Source organism: Dromaius novaehollandiae, chromosome 2, assembly GCF_036370855.1.
Source record: "Dromaius novaehollandiae isolate bDroNov1 chromosome 2, bDroNov1.hap1, whole genome shotgun sequence".
NCBI classification, from domain to species: Eukaryota; Metazoa; Chordata; class Aves; order Casuariiformes; family Dromaiidae; genus Dromaius; species Dromaius novaehollandiae.
Window position 1 is genome coordinate 21,138,283 of NC_088099.1, and position 24,677 is coordinate 21,162,959.

At 36.8% G+C, this 24,677-nt stretch overlaps 1 protein-coding gene across 7 annotated transcripts in view; it reads right to left on the bottom strand.

The window, feature by feature from the left end:
• The window catches only part of MLLT10 (MLLT10 histone lysine methyltransferase DOT1L cofactor), a 144,661-nt gene that overhangs the window by 38,136 nt on the left and 81,848 nt on the right, over nt 1-24,677 (bottom strand). For all 7 annotated transcript variants that reach the window (XM_026098559.2, XM_064505949.1, XM_064505947.1 and 4 more), the window contains one exon: nt 22,569-23,129. In XM_026098559.2, coding sequence (XP_025954344.2) covers nt 22,569-23,129 — 561 coding nt within the window. The remainder of the gene's footprint in view (nt 1-22,568; nt 23,130-24,677) is intronic.

Genomic DNA, 24,677 nt, shown 5'->3' on the forward strand with positions numbered 1-24,677 from the left:
AGAAATCTTGAGTCTTAAGAGTACGAACTTCCTTACAAACCTGAAGCTTTGATGAAATGAATACATTTTCAATATCTTCACTTCTGATGGTGATTTCAAGAACTTCCCCCTTAAAACCATGACAACTTTCTATACTGAGCAAGATGAAAAAGTGCCTTTAATACAGTTGCCTGTAAAGTAGCAACTAAACATTTAGAAAAATTGATTAGATAATCTACTTTCCTTTCTTTAAACAAGCAAGAACACATTCCTTTCCAACAGGATGTAACAGCAGAAAAATTAACCCACAATTTGTCATTTTCCATTATGGACAAAATGCAAGCAAACAGGTTAATGTGATGCCATAATCTTAAAAGAGAAAGAGAAAGCTGTGCTTGAGACTGCCAAACTAGCAACAATATTTCATTTCATTTTTTATGAGATAATGAAACTATGGCCTGATGCTAGGGCCATCTGGTTTCCTTCCTTCATGAAGAAATCTGAAGTCTAAAGATCAAATAATCTGTTTTCCTTCTGCTGATGAGCTTAGCAGCAGAGTTTAATTTCAGATAGGTTTTTACAGGATGCTGAAGTAACAGTACTTGAGATGTATGAAAATGATAGTTACTTATCTGCAACCTCATAACAAGCCAGTATGTCCTTTCCTTTCAGTGACTGGGAGTCCTTTTTTCACTGAGGCACATCAGCCTCATTCAGAGAGCAACAGTCAATGTCCTCCTTTCGTGAAGGGCATTCTGCTTCCTTTTCACAACGGAGTAGAAGGAAAAAGACCTCTCAGATCTGCAGTGCCCAAAGAATACATACTGCTGAGAGCAGAGGGTAAGGAGGAAGAGAGAAAATATAGGCATATATTTTCAAAATAGAATAGCTATTCTAGTTTCATAACTATTGTCAAAAAGTAATTCCCCTAATTATTCCCTTTGAAAATACTGTATAGATTGGATTTATAGCCAAAGACTAAAATGTTTGAAAGAATCACCAAACAACTGAGGAACACAATTCTGCATGGCAATGTCACACACACAATGAATCACAGTGATTTAAAGACAAGGTCATATGGTGTTCAGATATAGCACAGACCTGAAGTCTGCTATCAGGATTCATTAAAATTAATCCCAAATTCTTGACGGTTCAACTAGCAAGAGGTGTCTAGCTAGTCCCTTCTGCCTACTTCCATTCCTACCTTCATGATCCTGGCTTCACTAACAGCTATCTCTATTCTTTCAAGAATTTACACAATAACCAGCAGGAGATGAGGGTACAGGGATCAGAACTGATCCATGGTGCTCTGCAGCGGTCTACTATTCTGTTCACCTAGTCCCACCCGCTATAGCCAACAACGTTATTTTACACATGACCCAACACTCATTAATGACTCTTACACTCATGCCAGCAACGGTACAGAACTCACTCTTCAGTAAGTGTTAGTGTGATGAATATGCATACTGGCTAACAGGAAACAACTTGTACTAGCTGTTTAAATCAAGTTTAGTCAATATACAGTTCTCAATTAGACTTTTAATTCCATACATGTGCTTTTAAGTACAAGATTTCAAAACTCTCTAAACCACTGTCGGAAGATTGCGGCTTGCTGGTGCAGAGTATTCTCACTCCTACTTTGAATTAATCCAAGCTGCTACAGGTCTTTCGCTGCAGCCCTCCACAGCAGAAGGGCTTGCAAACACATTTTTCATAGCCTGGCCAAGGTAGATTTGCTCATTGAGAGGAGAGGAACATGAGGATGTAGATAAACGACACATTGGGCTAGGAATCCAAGGAGAGCTACACCACTGTTTACCCACTGCAGTATATACTACCTCTAACAGTGTCAACAGCAGTTGCCCGAGGAAGAGCACAAGAAAAAGCATGAAGTAATACAGCCCTTGAATGTCCTGCCAGCCTCCAGAAATCTATGACAAAAGGGTTTTGACGCTGAGGAATGGTCTGTATACATATTAACCTTGGATTTACTCTCCTCCCCACCTCTCCAAATGAATTTGTTCCAATCCTTTCTGAACCAATGTAAATTTCCACACATGTTCCCTGACAAAGCTAGTCCATAGTTAAACTGTGTGTTTGGGGGAAAAGATTTCCTTTCCTGTGTTTCGAGTCTGGCCGTCGGCTAAATTCCACGGGGACACATGCTATTCTGACTGAATGTCGTAAGCACAGGAAAAACGGGGATGGGAACAGAGAAGCACAGGGCACTACGGCTTACCATGCAGGAGAAGAAATCATTTAGGCAGGATGAAATGCAGAAAAGAAAAGGGTCAACATTAGGGGAGAGGAGACGGCAAGAGTTCAAGGCAGCTTAGGAGAAAGGGAGACCAAGTACAGAAATGGGATGGGAGGAGTAGGGAGCACTCACATGTTACAGTAGAAAAAGCAGAGAAGCATACCTGTAGGGATATGGTGACAATTAACTCTGCAGAAGAAACTCTGAAACCTTCAGGAAATTCCAATGTAATTTTTCACTTTTTCATCAAAAAACACATTAGAGAAGAACATGTGTTTCTGGCTCTCATGCTCTCACCTAGTAAGGTAACCCTGTACACACTTCCGGCATACATGCAGGAAACATCAATGACAAACCAGGAAACGCGTTCCTGGCTTGTCTCACCAAAAGCACTCAAAACCACTAACTGAAAGGATTCTCCAAATAACTCAGTCCCTGTAACTTTGTCTTTTTACTTTTGTTTATCTAGTTTCTTATTGTAGACTGCTCTCTTATACTTTTACTTGGCCTGTATGGTCTTCTCCCCATCACATGACTGAAAATATGTTGTTCACATAAATAGATTCAGACATCCATGCTTATCACATTATTTTGATCCTACGATAGGCTTTCATTACGCCCTTCCAATGCCTCCAGAAATAAACTACATGGTCTGGTCTGACTAAAAGAAATGTAGGAACACATGTCTTGTTGGCTTAGAGTTTGCACCACTGAAACTCAGGCAGCTGTTTATAAGCTAGCTCCAGAAGGTATCAGAGTCCATTTAATACATTACAATAAAGTATCACAAGCAGAGAGGAAGTGTGGAACACTGAGATGATAACACGCTGGGCACACACCAAATAATTCTTAAGGAACTGTTGGTCTCTCTTTTTTTTTTCCTGCAGAAACATCTTTAATAAGGAATTGGAACACGCAATTGTCCTCAACAGCATAACCACATGCTTACTTTTAGAGAAGGAGGAAATCCTGCATCTTACTCTGAATTTTCTTTCCTTATTCACTTCTGCGCTATATATATACTAAAAATCTCCCTCATGAAAGCATTAATAGAGATAATTTTAATGAAAGTTTACTATTTGTTTCTGAGTTTGAACATCCAGAGTTTGAATCCCCAAAATAAGTCTTTGAGATGCTTTAAGGTTCATATCTACAATTATTTCAGCTTTACGAAATAAGACACACTATCAAGAATTCTGTGCTTGCTCTAGTATGCTTTGACAAGTTTTGAAGCACTCCTGTAGAGTAAGATCAATAAGATCCAGAGCTCTATGATCAAATCTGAGATACACAGGCTTAGAACTACAGGAAAGGCCTGTAGTTCATGTGTCACAGCAGGGAAAGATCATTGCAAGAAGAGTAATTTAGATATGGAAGAATAACTGATAAAGAAAGATTACAGTTTTTATTTAGATGTTGATTTTTGTCACTATGAGCCAGGCCATACAACTTAGGTTATTGCAATATGGTTTATATATATTTAACAAAAAAAGTGTAAGGCTCATTAAGTAAGTATGCCAGAGGATGAGCATGACATTTGTATCTAAGTTGCCTATCCATTTCCAGGAAGACCTTACTGTGTTAGCTTAAGATCTCTGAAAACCTATCATAGCTTCAAATTTGTCTGACACCAATCTATCTCAATGCTGTAGAGGCAAAAATCAATTTAAGCACTAGATTCTTCTTTACTCTTAGCAGAATACAGTCTTTTTAAAAGAGCTTCTGTTTCTAAAGTTCTTTGTCCCTTTCTGGATTCCAGCGTTTTGAAGTTGGTGTCTTTGAAGGCATGCAGCAGCATCCCCGACTAGGCCAGAATTTTGGAAAACAGGGACTTTAGAGAGTCTAACATGAGTAACAGTGGGAATTGAACTATGAGGAGTTATTTCTGGTTGTGGGGAACAGCTGTTGCCTTAACTGCTGCAAGACTACATAGCAGTTTATCATCAACAAACACTTTAAAGGGGAATTTCAGAAACTCATAGCGAGCCCATTATACCTCAAGGTTGCAGTATCTGACAACTTAACAGTAAGACTCCATTATTTAATACTCTGAAAAAAATACCAAGAATTAAAATTGGCAGAAAGGATCTGCTTCAGGCTGACTTTGTAATTTGCCCTTCTTTTTCTCTTCCCTTTTTTAAATTTATGTGGTATAGCTCAGAAGCACTACTGTCCTGAAGCTTCACCAGATGCACATATGCCTTTCTATCAACCCTGTAAAAGTCTGCCTAAATTTGGCTACATTCAAAATTTTTTAACTCATCTATTTTTCAGTTTAACAATTACCTTGTTAAAAAAATAAAATAAAATCACAGCATGTGCGCTAAACTTTGCCTGCATTAATGCCGAGGCCAAGCTCACAGAACCGAAAACTTTCTTTGCGAATGCACTGTCTTCTAAAGATGACCACAGTGCCAGAATTCAGGGCACGATAACAGTCTGTCCCGGGCTGCAACTCCCACCACTGCAACTCACAATTTACGAGTAAGATGAAACAAGCAAAACTCAAAGAACTGAGAAGGGCAGTGAGAAAGAAAATGGACAGAAGACAGAAAATGAGTGAGAAGAGAAATAGCCAAAGAAAGGATACAACCATTACAACTTACTGCTAGCTCTAACATGAAATTGTAATCTTCAGGTCATCATTTGCTACTTCTAAGTATGCACTAAACCCCCCAACAGACATGCATCTCCTCTTCCAGCTTGCCAGTAGTAGGCCCATAAAGACAACATAAGAGACTTCAAAGTCAAGTCAAAAAGTTGGACCCTAAGGTCCAAAAGTCAGACTGAGAAGGATAAGCACAAAGTTCTCACACTATGAATTGTAGTGAAAGCTCTACCTTTATCAACTGCAATTTTTATGATTGTTTCTTTTTACATGATAAAAAAAAGAAAAAAAAAAGAAAAAAAGTTGACAACAATATCTACCAAAAGTAAGTAGCCAAGAGCTAAGTACTAAGCCTCATCCTGGCAAAACCTTAGTGCACCACTTCTGCCTTCCAATATCTTGACTCCATTTTATTAAGAATGATACCTTTATTAAAAGATACAGTTTGCATGACTCTTCTCTAGTTTCCCTTTCTAACTGACCCTTTCATAAGCATTCAAATCTTTGGCCATCATCTTTCCTCCTTTACACTCTGCCAGCACCAAATTCAATTGACTGGCTTTGACTATCACCTTTATACTAACAGATATCGAATGAACTTCTCTGCTCCAAACTTGTATTTGTCTCCATTCAACCCAAAACTCTTGGTCTTTTTCTTTTTGATGCCTTCTTGCTGATGTGCAGCCAACTTAAATTCTGTGCAACTAAAAATGAGCTCCTAATACATCCTGCCTCCACCAAAACTCTTGCACACAATGCTGTTATCCTCATTGTCTTCTAGACTCCCATCTTCCTAGATTAAAGTATTATGTCAAGTCAGAATATTTTCTTTTCATCCTATACACTAATGGCAAGATCTTTCCTTTCTGATCATATTACGAAAATCTCTGCCTTCCCTCACTGATTTCTTCTGTATATACACCTCCACCAAAACAAAAGTATGCAAAAAAACTGCAAGACCGGGGTGGGGGAGGGAAGAGATGAGACACGACAGACTTTAAAAATCTTACTGAGACAAGAAAGGGAAGATGGGGATGGGGGAGGGAAATCAGACAAAGTTTAGATAAAAATGCTATCCAAACACTGTTCTAAAACAAACACATAGGTAATGTTATGCTACCCCCAGTAACGAGTTCAAAATGTATAACCATACAAAGTATTATTATTGCTTGACAAGAAAGAAAACAATATTAAGCAACCACTTTCTTCTATGCCCTTCCAACTTCTATGCTGGAGTTACGAATACACAGTTTAAAAAAAGAAAAAGAAATCAGAAGTGCGATGTGGAATCAAATGATCACAAATGGCATTCCATCAATTTTCGTTCTGCGCACCACTGTGACCCTATATCTCTTCAACACGAAACAGTGAAAAGGCTCTGCTTATGAAACAGCAGAAACTCACCAAGTCCAAATTCAGCACACACTGTCAGATACCCTTCAGATGTTTTATTTTTGTTCAGAAAAATGGTGAACTTGCTTTCCTTCATCACAAAGCTGGTTCAGAGCACTGTATACCTGGGAGAGTGAGAGGGAAACCCTATATCAAAAGGAAAAAAGCTAAACCTATTTTACTAAAGCAAAGCAAATCTAGAGAAATTTCAATACTTCTCACATGTAGACTATGAAATATAAATTTAAATGTAATATTAAATTGAAAATTTTTAAGACCCACCACTAGACATCTGCCTAACAGATGTAATTCATGACTCTGACAATATGAAAAGCAAAGGGCTTATAAAACCTTCATGATTGCTAGCTTAAAATGCAAAGAACTTTGCCATGCAAAACTTTAAACATACTCTTTTGCATATGCTGAACAGTGAGTTGATAAAATTTGCAATATGCACAGCACTGCTCTTCCAACATACACACTTAACAGTAAGAAAATCATTCTACTTGGCCAACACCACTGGATAAAAACTTCTGATTCTTTATTAATAGATTGCCTGACACCAGTTGAACGTAAAGTTAAGAAAAAAATCTTCATCGCCTTCAAAACTAGCCTCCTGAGAAGGTTTTAACTGTAAATATTCCCTCCTAAATCTTTCAGTAACTTGTTAATATAGCTATGTTTATTTCCTACAAATGAATAAAAGCCTTGAAAAAGTAAACCAAGTTCTAATTTAATAAGATATATTTCATTTCCACTGGCTACGACAGAATACAGAACTAGGGGTACAAAGCCAATACCGAACACTAAAGGGAAACGGCAATTAGTGTCTGGTACATTAAAGATTCAATATTACTCCTTCTGAAATCGATAGCCCCGTCATCAGTGACAGAAATGGGCAGCACTGGGCCGTCAGAACAAAGAATGGACAAAACGAGGGTGCCTTCACATGCATTACTGGTAGTAACATAAGTAGTCAGGAGGAAGTGGGAGAATGCCTGAGGTAGACACCACGGCAACACACCCATGAATGGACACAGAAGAAGGACTAGAAACACTATTCACGAAATTAAAGAAAAGAATCTCAGAACTAGAATAAAACTGTTATCATTTTACTGCTCACATACAAAAAGATCATAAAAAGAAAACTGAGGAACTATTGACCCATCAGGCTCCTGCAGACAATCTACAAAGTTCTCACTCACGTACTGAACAATTGACTCGCTGCAGACCTGTATTTCACCCAATCAATAGAATATGCAGACCTTCAATCAGGATTTTCCACAAAAGGCTACCCTTTGAGATAAATGAACCTCTGAAAAAGATTCTAATACAACTTACCATTATGTATGGTATTCATCAACTTCGAGAAAGCTTTTGAGTTAGGAGAAAAAGGGCTTCATGTTAAGATCATGTTTAACAGACACACAAAAGAATATATGTATAGACAGGAATTTCAGTGAACAATAATATACCTGAATACATCTTTCTTGTATTAAAGCTCTGATCATTTACAGTAGCTCAAATTGTAAAACGGATTTATTTCTATCCACCGTAATTTTTTACTTATATTTCTTTTGTCAGTGTTTGTCAGCTTCTAAATGCCTGGTATAATGAGAGCATTCCAGCACATGCCAATTAGCTGCATTCTCAAGCTGTTGCTACAAATAAAAAGTCAAATACTTTCCAGTGACAATCAGCCTTCCCAACAAAAGACTGATTTTAATTTCATTGTCTGCAACAAATTTAGAAACTTAAACTGAAGCTGCCTGGCTAATTTTAATCACAAGGCATCTTTTCTGGTTCACTGATAGACTGAGACTAACTCATGCAATCAAGTTAAAAAGAAACCAGGTGTGTCTCTCGGACTTTATGGAGATTGGTTGAAGAGGAACTCAGATTTGTAGAAATACAGAAAGTGCCAACTAGTGGCAAACCAAAGGATGTGCTTATATAAACTTCCTTTACCTCAAGGGGTATTTTTGTCATCTAGAGAGTATTGATCTCTGACCATGAAGTGCCAAAAAACACTTACATGCTCTGCTGAGCAGCTAGAAGCCTCCATGATTCAGCCTACACCACTACCACACTCAGTCACAGAGTAATGGTAGCCGTACCAATGGCACATCATTTCCACTTAAACCAGGGTTTAATGCATGCTTAGGATAATGCCATGGTGACTGCAAAACATTTTATTTTCAATTTGCCAGTTCACTTTTTGCACACTACTAATGAACAAGGCCCTTAGTTTCTATCTCTATTATTAATTTCGACAAGAGACCAGATGGACTGACTTTGGAGGCCAGCGGTGAACACCTCTGTAGTACTTCCGTGGGTGAATTGTCTATTAATCCCTGAGGTGAGACCATTATAAATGTTCCAAAAGGATGACTCTCAGGTTTTGTTTTTCTCTTCTGCATTCTCCCCACAACACGCAGCTACTAAAGACTGTTGTCATACCCCCCCCCCTTTTTTTTTTTTTTTTAACTACTAGGCTTTTCTGAACATGAAGATTGAGAAAAAAAATGAATTAAAAAACGAGAAAGACGTTTTTAAAATGTCTTCGTTATTGATACAAGACAATTACAGACCTAATTTAGAAGATATTAAAAATACTTCATGCTTTTTACTTATTGCCTAAGCTTAAGCAACTGCCCAAAGTCACTTCCATGGAGAAAGCTTACAAAACTTAGAATATAAGCTGGTATCTTGAGTTACTAGAAGAAAATAGCAACGCTGACTTTAATTACCACATCATCATTACAGACCAAGTCGTAAAACAAATACTAATAAGAAAAAGCCAAAGGTATACAAAATCCTGGGGTAACCTTGATGAAACGGGATGAATCTGATAAAAATTAAAAACTGATAGTTTTAACTAACCTCCTCAACAGGTTTCACAGATCTGAAACAATGTACAAAAACACACCTATACAAGTCACGAGTATCACCTTACAAGACCAAAATAAAATTCACAGAGGCTTTACTGGGATTGTACAAATTACACTGCCAGGACAAATTCTGCCACTGCTGCAGAGCACGTAACACAACTGGTGTCTGTCACCTGTAAGAGCAGAATCGTTTCACCCACATTTACATTCTGCAGGCCTTATTTAATCATAATAGTATCACTTTATATCAGTTGTGCTCAATTTTTGAGTGCAAGAAATATGAACCAGCGATTTTGATTCATTGTTGCTTGCAACATTAAGGGAAACCTCTTTCAACTTTAAGGAACAATTTAAATTTTTTTTTTTTTTTTTTAATCATACCACCCAGGGACTACCATTAACTCAGACTATCACACTCACTGTCTTTCCAAGCATCACTCAGACCCTTCAGAGAGATGTTTTAAAGCAGAACACATTAAATATGCCCCAGTGAATGATTTACAACTACAAGATTATACAGTTCACAGACAAATTAAGAAAAGATGCAGTTAAAGAGCAGAGAAAAAAAATCTGCTAGACTTAGTCAGCAGCATGGATCTCAAACAAGTAGCTGTTGAGCAACTCAAGAATAAGTGAGAATAAAGTGAGAGAAACAAACTGCAGTATAGTCCCTTTTGACTGCAAGTATGGCTAAACATGAAGAAAAAAAAAAAAAGAGGGAAAAAAAACCCCCACACCACCCATGGAATACAGAATCCTTAAAAGGGTAGTAACGTTTCCAAGGCACAGATTAATTACACTTTAATAGTCTGCTACTCTACTCATCAGGACGAGCTTTTCACATTAAGCATGTTACAATGGAATAAGTATGTGAGGAAAGAATCTACCTTTAATTTTCACTTTGAAAGTCCCTTTTTTGGAATCCCTAAGATTCCTGAAAGCAAATAAAAAGGCACTATCACGCAGTGATCAAAAAAGACAAATGCAGTGTTCTTAATTATCAGAAAGGAACAGAGAACAAAACAGACAGCATCATCATGTCACTGGGGGGGAAAAAAAATGCTGCACCTACAGATACTACCTACTAATTCAAATACTACCTACAGTTCTCAAAAAAGGAAAAAATAGCACTAAAAGGAGTACAGATGAGGACAACAAGATACAGTATGAAGAAGATATTTAATATTTTAGGTCTAAAGAGTTAATTGGGGGATATGATAGAAATATATCAAATATGAATGCTGGAAAGATGCTGAATATTTAATAACTATTCACTTTTTTCAAATAAGAGTCAAAACATGATCAGCAACAGGTTTAAACACAAAGAACCTCTTCATACAATGCACAGAGCTATGAAACGTGCTTGCTGCACGTTTCAGATACTAACAGCATTTAGAGATTTCAAAATTCGACAAATTCATGGAAGAGACGGATTCACAAAAGAGATCAACAGCTACTGATATCCAACCTAGAGATGATGTGAGGAATCCTAGCAGGAAAATGTCCCGTTTAACCCACCGTCTCTGAAAGAGACTGTTTTAACACAGACCTCGTACAGTTCCCCGATTAAGGGCCAACATTAGACCTGCCTCCCTTATACCTCCTATTCCAGATGACTAATAGAGCTAATTCTAGACCCTCCTCAAGCCCCAACTAAGAACAGAAAAAGAACTGTTCCCCCACCACTATTCCCTCCTCCACCCCATAAATTAGCAGAAGGCAGACGAAAAAAGGTGTTTTATCCTGCAAGTAAAAAAGAGCTTCTGTCTGGGTTCCTGGTATAACTGCATCTATTTGTAGCTACCTTTTTCCTGACTTTTCCTGCACTGAAGTACCTTCCCAGACACCTAGTTTTCTCCTACAATTCACAGCCAAGCTACTGAACCCTGACACGTTAAAACGTCAAGAAAGCTGAGGGACGGTGAACAGTGACCATATATGCCAAAAAAAACCCATATATGCTGTACTTCACATTCATTGTTTTCCTTTATTTTCCACCTCTGCTGCTGTACGCACTTTCCTCATTCATGGCTGAATCCTTCCTTTCCTCACCACATCCTTGCAGAACCTGCTATTGCTTTTTTTAAAAAGCTCACAATTATTATTCCTTGGAACCAAGACTGGTCAGCAGACAACCTTACTTGCAGCCTATTCCACTTCCAGCTTGTTTCAAAGCACATCAGAACAGACTGTGCATTAATACCTACATCTGAATCACCATGCCTTTTTCTGTTCATTACTTGTTTTTAAGGGGATTGATTACACATACAAAACTAAGGTCAAATCCTACGCTTACCACTACTCCTACAGACAAAACAACAACAACAAAAAAAAGTCTGTTGATTTTGGCCCACAAAAGGGCCACTAACCAACTAGTTAAACACTTCTGATAAGAAATCAGTGCATTATAATTATTGCACCCCTTTTTTTAATCTGCATTTGACATTCTTACTTGAAAGCAAACTATATTAATGATTTATGGGTTGTTTTTGGTTTGTTTTAAAAACAAGAAGGGTAGCAAACTAATTTTACTTGGAAGCTCTAGTCATCCCTATGAGGAAAAGCCTTCTCATAAATGTGCAAAACAAATAAACAAAGGAAATGCATATAAAACTAAGTCAAGTACGAGGGATACGATGATAGGATTACTCATGCAAAATCCCCAGACCTATGTGCTTATTCTTCAGCTCCTTTTATCAGGAGCTTTCACTAGAAGCACATAAATCTCTTCAACTCAAGTTTCTGCAGCCGCACTGTTCCAGAGACCAGAGAGGTTCACTGTTTTGGACTCCCCCCAATCCAGTTTCTTCAAGTTACTCGGTATCATTAACAACATTTTCAGAAATCTTTTACCACTGCATAATTCTCCCCTCATGAAAACATGCACAGCAAGCTAGATCACTTCCAAAATTAACAATTTGCTTTACGTTATCCTTACAGCTTTCTTCACAGACACCTTAGTTATCTACCAGATCTGATGATCTGACCAAAAAATGAAGAATTCAATCTAAAAGCAGAATAAAAGTTGAAAGGATAAAAAGAACAATATGAAGAAATGAGTTTGGATCTAAACTAGGGGCTAAATCCTCATTCAATTTAAACGGTCAAAAATTCTACTTTAAATTCAGTCAGATCAGAATTAGAAAAGAAGCAGTTATTCCAAAATACAAAATAGTATGTTTTATTTACTGTTTCTTGTGTTACCACCACACAAGTCTAAAAACTACTCTGTTAGGTGTTTTGACAGTACACTTCATGCGTATGGCACATCACATGGATCAAACACACCACTTTCAGTTATGCCTAATATTCCTGAGGAAAGGGTGTTTTGAGTAATCTTCCAAAAACATGGGGTTGTCTTAACCATGTCAACTTTTTGCATCTTATTTATACTGGGGAGATTTATTGGAGACGAGTTCACATCCAGGTGTATCTACACCATGGGCTTGGATATTTTAAGCAACTAGCGCTGGTAATCTTTAACTGGCATACAGTTAAAAGCACTGGGATATATTGCCACTGAGTGTAGCTAACAGCCAAAACATTATATCTAGACAGACATTGGCTTTTATAATTTTCCTTTTCTAAAATGTGCTTAAATACAAATGTTATCAAACTCTTCAGGCGTAACTGCAAAGCTACACCAATAAAAACAATGTGGTTCCTGCCATTTTACCTGGAGCTAGGAGCTTGGTTTGTCAGCAACCACAGCGGTGTGGAGCTAGCAGGGGGTTGCCTAACTCCAAATATTTCACTAGAGAGCAAGAGTTTCTGCGATACGCATGCCCCAGCGTTGTACCGCACTGCGCACACAGCACCACCCAACAGCACAGAGCAGCAGCAGCTTCAGGGCAGCAGCAGGCTACTGTTCTCCGTCCTATCGCCTCCACATCAGTTGCTTTAGAAAGTTAAACAAATTATTTGAGTAACAAGGAAGCACAGGCAAACAAGGAGCTGGTATTCAGATACTTGGTTTATCTACCTGTTTAAAACCATCATAGTGCTTTGGGGAGTTGCAATATATTAAAACAGGAATCTGTTCCCTATAAGTCTTAATGGATTTGTCCTGCACCATCTTTAACTTAAAAGCCCAATTATTTTATGATAATATTGTTGCATAAGAAAAAGTAGTTATCTTAGCATTTTTTAAAATGTGAGAGGTTGTATTTTTTTTAATCTTTACAGCGGAATCTCAGAAATTATTATGATAATTAACAGCTCTAGGCTCATATGGGATTTACTCATCCCACACTTAATCCTGAAACAACTTTCACTCAGTTTAAATTCTAATACTGCAAGTGTTCACAACAAATAAATCTTAAATTCAAAAACAAAGTAAATTTGAGATTAAAAACCTGACTGCAGCATTATCACCTCTGGTTGAGAACAAAAACGAGTAATTTAACCACATGAATTAGACAGTCTCTAGTTGCTCAAACATACTGCAAATAGTATCAGAGTATATGCATCATTTATTATTTTTCAGCTATATTTGATTGTTAAACAGACTGGAAAGTCTGTAAGATCTGAGAACTACAGTGGGGAGGGGGAGACACACACAAACCTACTGCTCCTTTTAAAGTCAAACTTCTTCGTTCCCTTCCCCCTCCCACACACTTTTTATGTTCTCATGTCACCTTTAACAGATTTTATGGAGTTAAAAGACTGATTGCTATCTTGCATTTGACTTACAAGGAATGCTGTACTCTAGTAAATTGACTCCAGATGCTGAAAAATGTTCACACTTGGAAAGGTGTGCATTTTGGTTTTTGGTTTTTTTTTTTTACTTGTACAAAATGATATAAAACAAAAGGCTTTTTGTTTTTTTGTTCCTTTTTAAGTCTGATTTTTAAAGGAGATCCCAGTGCTAAACAGTTGCGAGTAAGCAAACCACACCTGTATCTCACTCCACCATTTCCACGCAGCAACAGAATTCCATTTCAGGAAGATTTACTTGACCTTCTGCAAAGGCACCTCTAAAGCAAACATCAAGTTCTTCAACAAAGACACCTGATAGGAGAGAAATCTTAATTGTTTCAGAGTGTTTCCTTAGTGTCCTTCTCAGTCCATTTTAAGTTTTAACTCTAAAGTTTTATGAAAAGAGCCGAAGATCTAACACAGCCCAAACACAAAATTCTAAGTTTCAGTACATTTTCCTCTTTCTAGCCACCCCCCTTTTTTCTGATACTATACTGATGCCACCATAAACTTTCACTCAATGGATCTGCAAAGAGAAGCAACTCCTAGAAAAGCAGCCAGTTATTTGCTTTACTATGCAGGCAATACTAATAGCAGGACTCCCAGTTAGCTCTCCTCCACAGACTGTAGTCTACCCAGATCTAAAATAAGTGAGTTTTCACTAAGAATTCAAACCTAACCTCAAATACATACAAGCCACATTGTAGGCTTACAGGTCAAATATAACCTAAAAGCAAACAGCTTACAAAAAACTGATAGACTTCTTTGAAAACCTCCCCCAACCAAAGATTTATAGCTGAATTTGAAAATTATTTTAAGTATTGCAACTTAACTAGCCTTTAAGCCCCCAAATGCATTTTCTTTTCTGCCAGTATAAGCTCAAATAATAATACACAACATATTCCTACAATTATTTATGTTTCACAAAGATTATATTTTGATGTCAATTTTGCAAATAATTCTGGGCAAAAAACCAGCATGTCCAGAATTTATTTTAATCTTTATTAAATTTGAATTTGGGGAGAAGCTTCATAAAACTTGAACAAAAACAGAATTTCAAACAGTTGCTTAAAAATATTACTTTTCTTCTAAAATAATAATTACAAACTTCCTTGTTTTGTTTTTAAATGAAAGATGTAAAAGAGAACTCAAAAAACCCACCATACATTCCCCTTCCATGTTCATTTGTTGTTGGGTGGGGGTTTTTTTTTTTGGCCTTTTTTTTCTTAAATATCCTAGAGGTACTTTAAGTATGTAATCAATTTAAACATACCATTTGCTGTTGATTATCAAGGCTTAAAAGTACATCACCTTTACATGCAGATAGAGATCTACTGACGTATTTTGAAACATAATTAAAAATGAATGCCAAAATTCACAACATTATTTAGGAATCTAATTTCAAGAATGCAATCTTCAAAATCTGTATTTTAATCTGGTAGACACGCTGTCACACAACAGGCACTAGCCAGGAAAAACCCCACCTCTGCAGATTCCAAGACCTTCCCCAATATCAGCAGGCCCAAGCAGCTTGACACACTGCCCATACCTTAATTATGAGAACTTACCTTCCTTTCCTTTGGGAAATTTTACCACTTCAGAAAGCTCTCATTTCTATTTTCACTCCAAAAAAAATTTTTACAATTTTTTGAGAAAGGGAAGTTTTAATCTTTTTTTTAGTTAGAGTTTTCTGTCAAACCAATACTCCAAGAGGTTCTAGAGCCTTGCAACATTTGCAAGAGAGCTGATTTGTATCGAATGCACAAGCAGCTGGATCTCCAGAAAGCCAGGCAGCCTACAGATTTAAAAGCTAGAAAGACTGAACAATTCTTGCCTGCAGTAGCCTAATTAACTACTATATGTCTGTATTTTTATTTTTCTGTCAAGAATTTTTGTTTGTTTGTTTTTTTAACAGAACATGGAGTATTCTTCACTATGTAATTACAGATGGCAAATTCTTGACCAAGAATATTAACTCCTCCTGTACAACAATTACAATCACATTGCCTTTGAATACTCTTTTTTTGTAAACAGAGATATTCCTCAAATCAAGATATTTCACTCAAAGAACTTAAGATTCTCTTTGAAAATGATGGGTTTTTTTAAGACCTTGATCATTGTATGACTCTTCTCAACTTTCCTATATTTAGAACATCAAAACTAAATACAGTACTCTACTAATTGCATTATATATGGTGCAATTTAAAGTAATGTAACTTTTCTATCCTTTTGCATTTCTGAATGCAATATCACAGGGATGACATTAGCCGCCTTTTCCCTACAACATCTCAATGAGTTAATGTTTGGTTCTCCGTCATTATTCTGAAGTTTTTCATAGTTGTTGTTTTCAAAACACATCTCTGTTTTAAGGTGCATTGTTTGGTATTTGTTTGCATAAAACTGTTTCTTAATCAAGGAATTATTGTTCGTTACATCCAAGTACATTTCTTGCAAAGTACTTTTTCTTTTTTTTTTCTTTTCTCCTTTTTTTTTCTTTTTTTTCCTTTTTTTTTTAATTAAACAAGCCACAGGGAACCCTCACAGCAAGCAGCAACGATTTCTTATTTTCTTCTCAATCTTTGATAAAAGCACAGAACATACTAGGCTGAGAAATGATCTTTGCACACCCACATTGTATGACAATCCCCTACTAACCACTGTATTTTGAGATGCATTACTTGCCCAGTGACAGTCACATGCCAAACTGATGCAACATGCTATTTTTTTTAATTGAAGGGATATACAGTACTGTATTAGGTTCATACATTATAGAGGCAAAAAAGACTTTGTGATCATATGATTTGAATCTCAGTTATAGAGCTTCCCTGAATAAACTCTTGCCTTCAAATACAATAAATGCATTTGACTAAAGCTTATCTTCCAGAAAAAGTACTACATCCAAATTTTCAGAGCCATTACTGGAAACTGACTCCTACCATCTCTCGCTTGATGATGTTATACCTTTTTTGTTACGCATCATTATAGAATTTTAAGTTTTCAGTTCCCTACATGATATGCATAGTCAGATACCCTCACTCCTTAGCTCTTCAACAATAATATACTTTTTCCAGCCCTTGAATCCTTCTCATGGCTCTTCTCTGAATCCTCTAAAATTCATCAATATCCTTTATGTACAGCAGATACCAGAACTGGACATAACATTTGAAGAGCAGATGCATTCAGTGCTAAATACAGAGCTACCTTTCCAATATGTTCATTAGTTTGCTGTTCATACATCCAAAGCTTCTTAAACACCCAGCTCTGCACTGAAAGCTCAGACACAACTGATTATTCATCATTTTAAAGTAAAATGTCATGTTCTATCAATTTAAATGATTTGTAGACATCCATTGCACCATTACCTTCATAAAAAAAATTAAAGAGATTGTAAAATAAGTCTAATAAAAGCTAGTTTCTGCAAGCCAAATTAACCACTGTTAATCATTACATCTTTACATCTCTTAATTTCTTTCTTGCATCAGATAAACCCCAATTACCTAACATTAGCGATCTGCTAGTCTCCTAAAATTTCTGTAGTTTTAAAGACCTACGGAAAATTAACACTTGACAGTTTAAAAAGCATTAGAATGTGTGTAATTACTCATTATCAGGAAATGCCAATTTACTCTTTCTAGCTGTAATTGCTGATAACACCTGTTCTAGGTAACATTCAGGGTACATGAGGAACCTGTTTCATGATAATCCCTGTCTTCCTAAGCTTCTCCTGCTCCATTGAATTTCTTCCCAAATATTTGATATATATGCCCATGTTTTTCACATGACCAAATCAATTGTAACATTTTTATCTAGTAATGCACCAACACCATTTCTGTTGAGCCTAAAAACATGAAAACATTCTTCTGGACAAGAATTTTGCCTTGCGTGTTTTCTGCAGAGTCTACTTTGTCCTAAAAGCTCATTAATACCTATTAGTATAAATTTCTCCTTTCCGTTCCATCTCTCTTGGAATACAAACTGGCTTTTCAAACACTGCAAGACTTCTTTTCCTGCTTCAGCCTCTGGGCACCAAACAGATAAAAAGAATAGCCCAAACTGTTTCAGAATATTTCTGACTAAATTCCTTCTCCCAGTAGATTTAGCTTGCAAGTAAATTAAAGGCCACAGGGGAGTTTAAACGTATCATAATCAGAGACTTCACATGAGCTCCAAAGGGCTCGAAATCTCAAGGAGCACGATTTCAAGGGACGGATCTACTTAGCAGCTCAGCACTCCACGCACCGTCAGCATGACGACAAGCTGACGGGCAAGATTTCTCCTTGCACGGGAGCATGCCATTTGGCAGAGGCTTCATCATTCGTCTGAATCAGATGACAAGGGAGAATAACATACATGGACTGAGTTCAAGCATTTAGTGAACTCGTACACAAAGCTGGAAATTTCTGACTCAGCAAGGCATAAGATCAACCCAGGCGAGTCTCTGTGCCAAAAACATTAACTGTTTTTAAGACCGAGTTTGATATATCAATATATGAAAGCACACGACCAGGTTCAGTTACATCCTTTATTTCTAAAAATGTATAGTATTATCAACCAGAGCATTGTGAGGACTGATCAAGTGGAGAACAAGCACGATGTAGAGATAAAATGTACCAAACCAAATGATAAGTTGCCTCAGCTGTGACTTACGAAAGGGATTCCAGAAAAAGGGCAGAGGAAGGATTTTGAAAGTACAGACCATCACTTACTAACTACTACTAACACATACTTACTAGCCTTTTCCAGACTTGGGGCGGGGGGGGATTTTTTGCTTTATAAGATTTTTGTAGCATTTAAAATACTCATAGGGGGATAAAACTAACTATGCAAAAATTAAAATACTGAAGCAGATGACCCCTTGAAGGCCCTATGCAAATGAAGTTGTACTATGCAATGTGTTGTACACCTGACATTAAAACTGAACTGGAAAAGACAGAGAGGTGTTCCCATGTATTTGAAGCGCTTTAATTATTCTGTAGCAAGTGTCCACACAGAACTTGAAGAAAGCTGTGCACAAACTTTAGCTGCTGTGAAACAGAAATTTCAGTTTACTTCTGACACTTAATTGCTTTTCCATTTTACCTTGCCACATTACTTCACAGCAGTCAGAAGGCACCGTTATGGATGTCAGAGAAAATAGGGTTTTTTCCTATTGCTTTAGGACACAAGTTCTCAGCAAGTTCTTCACTCACTGGAGCATAATCTGAACAAGCAAGGTCCAAAGCCTGTATAAACTGCTTGATAGAAAGATACAGTATTTACAGAAGTGTATTTATCATAATTGGATTTTTCTTCTCCCCACCATCCTGTTAGTCCCTGCTCTACCACTGAAATAAAGGACAAGCATGGTAGAGAGCTGATCTTGGGAACTACTACTAGCACAGGTCAGCTACAGGACATGGTGCTACTTATTTCTTTCACTCCTTGGATGAAGGCTGTCTACTGTTCTTTAATCACCGTTGCTGTGAAAGGAAGAAATCTTCAGCAGAATGGATCGCTGCTTTACAATGCTTCAGGCTACAGTTCTTTAAAGATTATTCCCTAAAAGGACACGAAGAAGGAACTTAACTCTGTGAAGACAGTTATCATGACTTTTTAAAAGCTAAGTATCTCTATAAAGTTGTAGAGTTCAAATGAAATCTTCCCCTATTAAAACATTTTTGGAGTGACTTCAGGATCCAAAACAGTCACACTTTGTAGTACATGGCAAACAGGCAAAATCAATTTGGAGGAACCCAGTGTCACCTTCACAGAACTCCCGCTGACAACTGACTTACATTGCATTAGACAACAAACTTACAGTACTTGTGGACTTTCACCAGAATAATAGGTATGGGTTGTAAATAAGCTGTTACTGGCTAAAGTAGCTGTATTTTTACAGGAAGAGAGGTCCTATTAAAATGTTAATTTTATATAAAAATTCCTTTTCACCCAACTTTTTTTAAAAATTACTTTTCACCCTTATGAGTACACTGTCACAATGCAAAGTAATGCATGCAGTGTTTGCCTACTGCACTATAAACACACTTCAGAAAAAAAGCTGAAGAGCTGTAACTGCACGGCCTATTACTACTTATGGTACATCTCTGATCCTACTGAGAAGGAAAACAGAAGTTCTATGGAGTGGAGAAAATGTCTGGAGGAGAGAAATACTTCCACAAACTGAGCAGAATGTACTCACTCTGAACGTAAGTTTTATGCATACAACTTGCACATGATGAAGCTGCATCACTTTTTTTTAAAATAAGCTTTCCTTCATATATCATCTAATTTGAACACCAACTATGAACAGGCACATCACACAACTGCAAAGTAAAAATCTTCATAGTTTTAATGGATTTCAGCAAATGGACTTTTAAGGGAATGGAAAGTCACAGTTTCTTTAATTACAATTCAGAAGGGATTAATGAAAGAACTGAGGAGTCGATTCTTAAGGACCAGTCGAGTCTTGAAAAAGTGCCTCAAAAGTTTTAGTTAGCACTAACTCTTTCCTGATTCTGTTTCATTGAAATAATGAGGCAGCTCCAAATAAGAGTCAGTAGAAACATCATGCTTTGACTTCCCATGTATTTTCTCTCACTGCATTTACGCGCACAAAATTTTCTTCAGAGTTTTGAGTCAAATAGTTGAGATTCACTTGTCTTATTCGGTTACTAGACAATATACAGACATTTCAAAGGAGGAGAAAAATCTGCACATCAACCTGAGAAAAATACATGCTTATATACTTCCGATATACTGATAATACTCATATGCTTTGCCTCATTGTAACACTCAAGTGCCCAAAATAGTAAACTGACTGTTATACCCAAAACATGCTTATGATGAAGTGAGGAAAGAAGCACTACCACCATAGTAAAGAGGAATAAATGGGAACAAAAGTATGTTAAAACAAAATGCCCAGACTCAAACAGAAATTTGTGAATGAATTTAGATGTCAAACTCAAAGGCAGCAATTTCCAATCTGAAATTTATTTAATCAATTTTTCAACGCCAGAGAAGATCACGGTTTCAGAGGACAGGTTGAACTCTGGGCAGCAGGAATCTAAATAGATTTCCAAATACCTTCCAAATAGAGAGCTGAAGTTGAGTGAATATTGAGATACAGGTAATAAAAAAAAGCAAAAAAACAAACAACTTGCATGGTGTGCACATCCATGCATTTCAAAGCTTTTTACAAAGATGATCAACATCATCACCAGCATTTTATAGATGGAAGAGTGAGATCTTATAAAGAGGACAAAGGAAACGAGGGTGGAACTGGGTAGGAAGTGGTCTGCTCGAAGTCTTGGCAAGATCAGAACGTTCAAAAATAAACATAAAGGGGGAAACACGGCTCATTTACTTCCAACAAAGACCCTGTATTTTCATCTGGTACCTCAACTATGACAAAACATAATCCATCTCAAAGGAATCATATCAGGATGAGAAAGTTTACACTGAAAGATTCAGAATACTGATCTAAAGCTGTTGGATGGTATCTCACCATAAGAAATACAAGGTAACATGTTTTTAAAACAGTATTTTCTAACTGACATAAAAAGTCCTAGATCCCTGTCTATCTTCTGATACCATTTCTCCCTATTGATTTCAATGGAGGAAAAATCTTTTGAATCTAGCTTCCACTGCTTCTATCATTATTTCCCCTTAATAAAAAACAGAGATTTACCTATATTCTAAATCTTTGTTTAACAACGAGCTTCTGAGATCAGGTATAGTTTTAAAGTACAAGCCTTGTTTTGAAAGACATACAGAGTTTCTAATTTTTGAAGTAAGTATTATTTCCTAAAGCATGTATTGCTAAACACCTGGAATACAGTGCAAATATGTAATAAAAAAGCATAAAATCCTGTCCACAACTAAAATTCAAGCTCCATTTCTCCTTCTCTCTCAAAAAAGAAACAAAAAATCCAGTAGAACAACAAAAACGACAAAATCCCAGATTTCTGCAAAACAGTTATTAAACAGTTTGCATAGCATTTTTATAACCAAACACAAAAAGGCCTCGAAGGAAACTTTGTAAGCGTAAAAGACTTTGATAGACTTTGATAGCATTCTGCATGACCATTCCACAGACAGGTTTACCGAAAACAGAAAGCCTCTCAGCCCAAATTGCATACACACGTAGAACAGAGGAAGAACAAACCAGCCAATTTCAATTGCTAAAAGGCACACAAGAATATGAAATCACCACCCAGCTGCATAGGGGACCAGATTCAAATTATCCTATTATGTGTTTAGACTGATAATTTCTCTATATCGATTTTTAATTAACGGAAGTACAGAAAAAATAATTGAGGGACAATATTAAGTAATTTCAGCAGTTGACATGCTTGAGTACTTATTTGGTTCTCTATATGTAACAGAAAATACAGACTCTACAGCCTGCATAAACTACTACTTATTTTAGCTAAACCATTTCCAAAGAACACTGTTTTCACACAAGGTGTCTTTTCCCCTTCAGCCTCAAAAGCTGCATTTACATTGAACATAGACTCAATCTACTACAGCCACCTTCAGAGTAGCTGCACCTATATATGGAACTGAACTTATTGTTACAACAGTCTTATTATTAATGGAACAAAACTTATTCTTACAACAGTCATATTCTGCTTTGACTTTTCCTCTAATGCAACTTTCAAGATACTTAAAATGATACTCTGTTCCTGAAGAGCATACTGAGAACTGAGGCTAAAATAACAAAGACATCTTTTGAGATAAGCAAACAAATCCAATAAATGCCTACCTGAACCTACTGGAGATGAGCCAACACTAAGACTTTGTAAACTTCCATTCCTGAGCAAAGTTGGAGATTTTTGAAGACCAGAGCTTGTCACACTTCCTGCAGCAGATGCCACAGATGAAGTTGGGGAAGCAGAAGAAACTGAAAGATGGGAAATACTTTCTTGACTTTTATTTCCTTTGGGTCTACCAGGCCCATGTTTATTTTGTTTATTTCCTTTCCGTTTCTTCTCTGTTACGGTTTCTTCTTCTATTCCAGAAGTTTGAGCTCGTTTGTATGCTGTAGAAGTAAGGCTTGAATTACCTAAGTCTCCAGGTGAGTTGTCAAAGTTTTTAGATTGGGAAACAGCTGAAGGGAGACCGATTAAGGAACTGAAACAATTGACACCCCCTTCTTGACTCCCAGTCTCTCCTTTATGTACATCTTTGGTTGATGAAGCCTGTTGCGAATGAGTATAACTGTCACTTCGTAGATCTGTTTCTGTAAAACTCAAAAAATCCTGGGGAGACTGAACTGAACTTCCAGAAGATGACTTTATGCTCCCAGGAGTGCCCAAAAAGCTACCTAAAGAAAGAAAGAAAAAAGTACAAAAGGATTGATGAAAAAGATGAGTATCTTAGAAAACAAAATTTCAGTGCAGGCTTTAGGAAAAGCGTTATTAAGAGGTAAGGAAGTAATTTTAAACTAACTCATTGTTTTTGTTATGTTGGTTTGCTGATCTTCCCTCTGCTGAATCAGATTCTCAGATTCACCATGTTCTGGGTACAAAGTAAAAATGTGTAAAAGGAGATTAGTAACTCTGCCTTTTAGACACCTTTGCTATCCCCCAGTTCTGAAGCCATAACAAACACCTTGTGCAAGTCAGAGCAGCTTAACATACGCTGTTTTATCTGGAAAAAATAAACCTGACATGAACGTGCTGGGACCACATTTACAGTATGTCTGCAATCTTCCTTGACATTCTGCCTAAGCCAGGGGTCTGCTATGGGTCAGGGGAACAGCATCGCGCTTGCTTTACCCTGGCTGAGGATGTGCTCCACACAGGAGGTATTTCTCAAAAGGACAGGAGAGGAAGTGGGTAAGATGTTTAAAAGTGGCACTTTAAGACTTCTTTACACTGTCAGAGAACCATAAAGCTCTTTTGTGCCACAGAATTACATTGCTCCTGTAGTATCTGGAATGTGGTCATTTCAGCACTGCGTTAGCACAGGTGAGGCGGAACATGAGCCACACTTAAGCAGGACAAACACCAATGCTTTCACTGAAATTTAGCAATTTTCTATGGGAGCAGAGTGCTGGCAGCAGCAGCTTAGCAAAGCCTGGATAAACTACTGGCAACCACAGTCCCTTTAAGAAAGTACTCCTAAATATGACACTATATATAATTAGTTAGGATCTAAAAAATAATAAGTTTTCTAAACCAGTAAAAAAAGTCCTTTAATGAAATTAATATTTTATCATTAGTACTCCATTAACCATTATTAATAACCTCATTAAAAAATTATATAATTTACATTAAGACAGTAATTTAGAAACTGTAAAACACTGCTGTTTTGTGTTTTAGATTAGCTACATTAATTTAAATCAGTGCAGCTTTAAAAGAAAGTCATAGGCATAATAAAGATCTATATTGTCATCTGCGTTAGGCAAGATTCTTCTTTAAATGTAGGAATCCAGAAGACAGTTTTCAAAGTTTTATTTGAAAACATGAACAAACGAAAATCACGTCAGTATTTCAGATGAAAAAAAAATCTAGACAAGTTTAAAGGTCCACAATGCTTAATGGCAAAGCAATTAAAACTTAAAGAAAAAACATCACCACAAAACGGAAAGGACAGCCAACTATTATGCTTACTTACCACAGTGAAAACTATTAAATAACATACTCCTTTCTATAAAGTCTGATTTGTTGGTTTGTACTTCAAAATTAAACGTTTTAGTAGTTATTTTTAGTATTACAAATTAAACCTTTTCATTTGCATCTTTCTTAACCCTGACAAAGGATTCTCAAGACAATTTGCTTTTCAAAAAGTGCCAGCAGTAGACTGAGTGGTTTTTAGTAAGCTGAAAACTTCAAACTTCTCATACCTGGTAAGGTGAATAAACTGTATG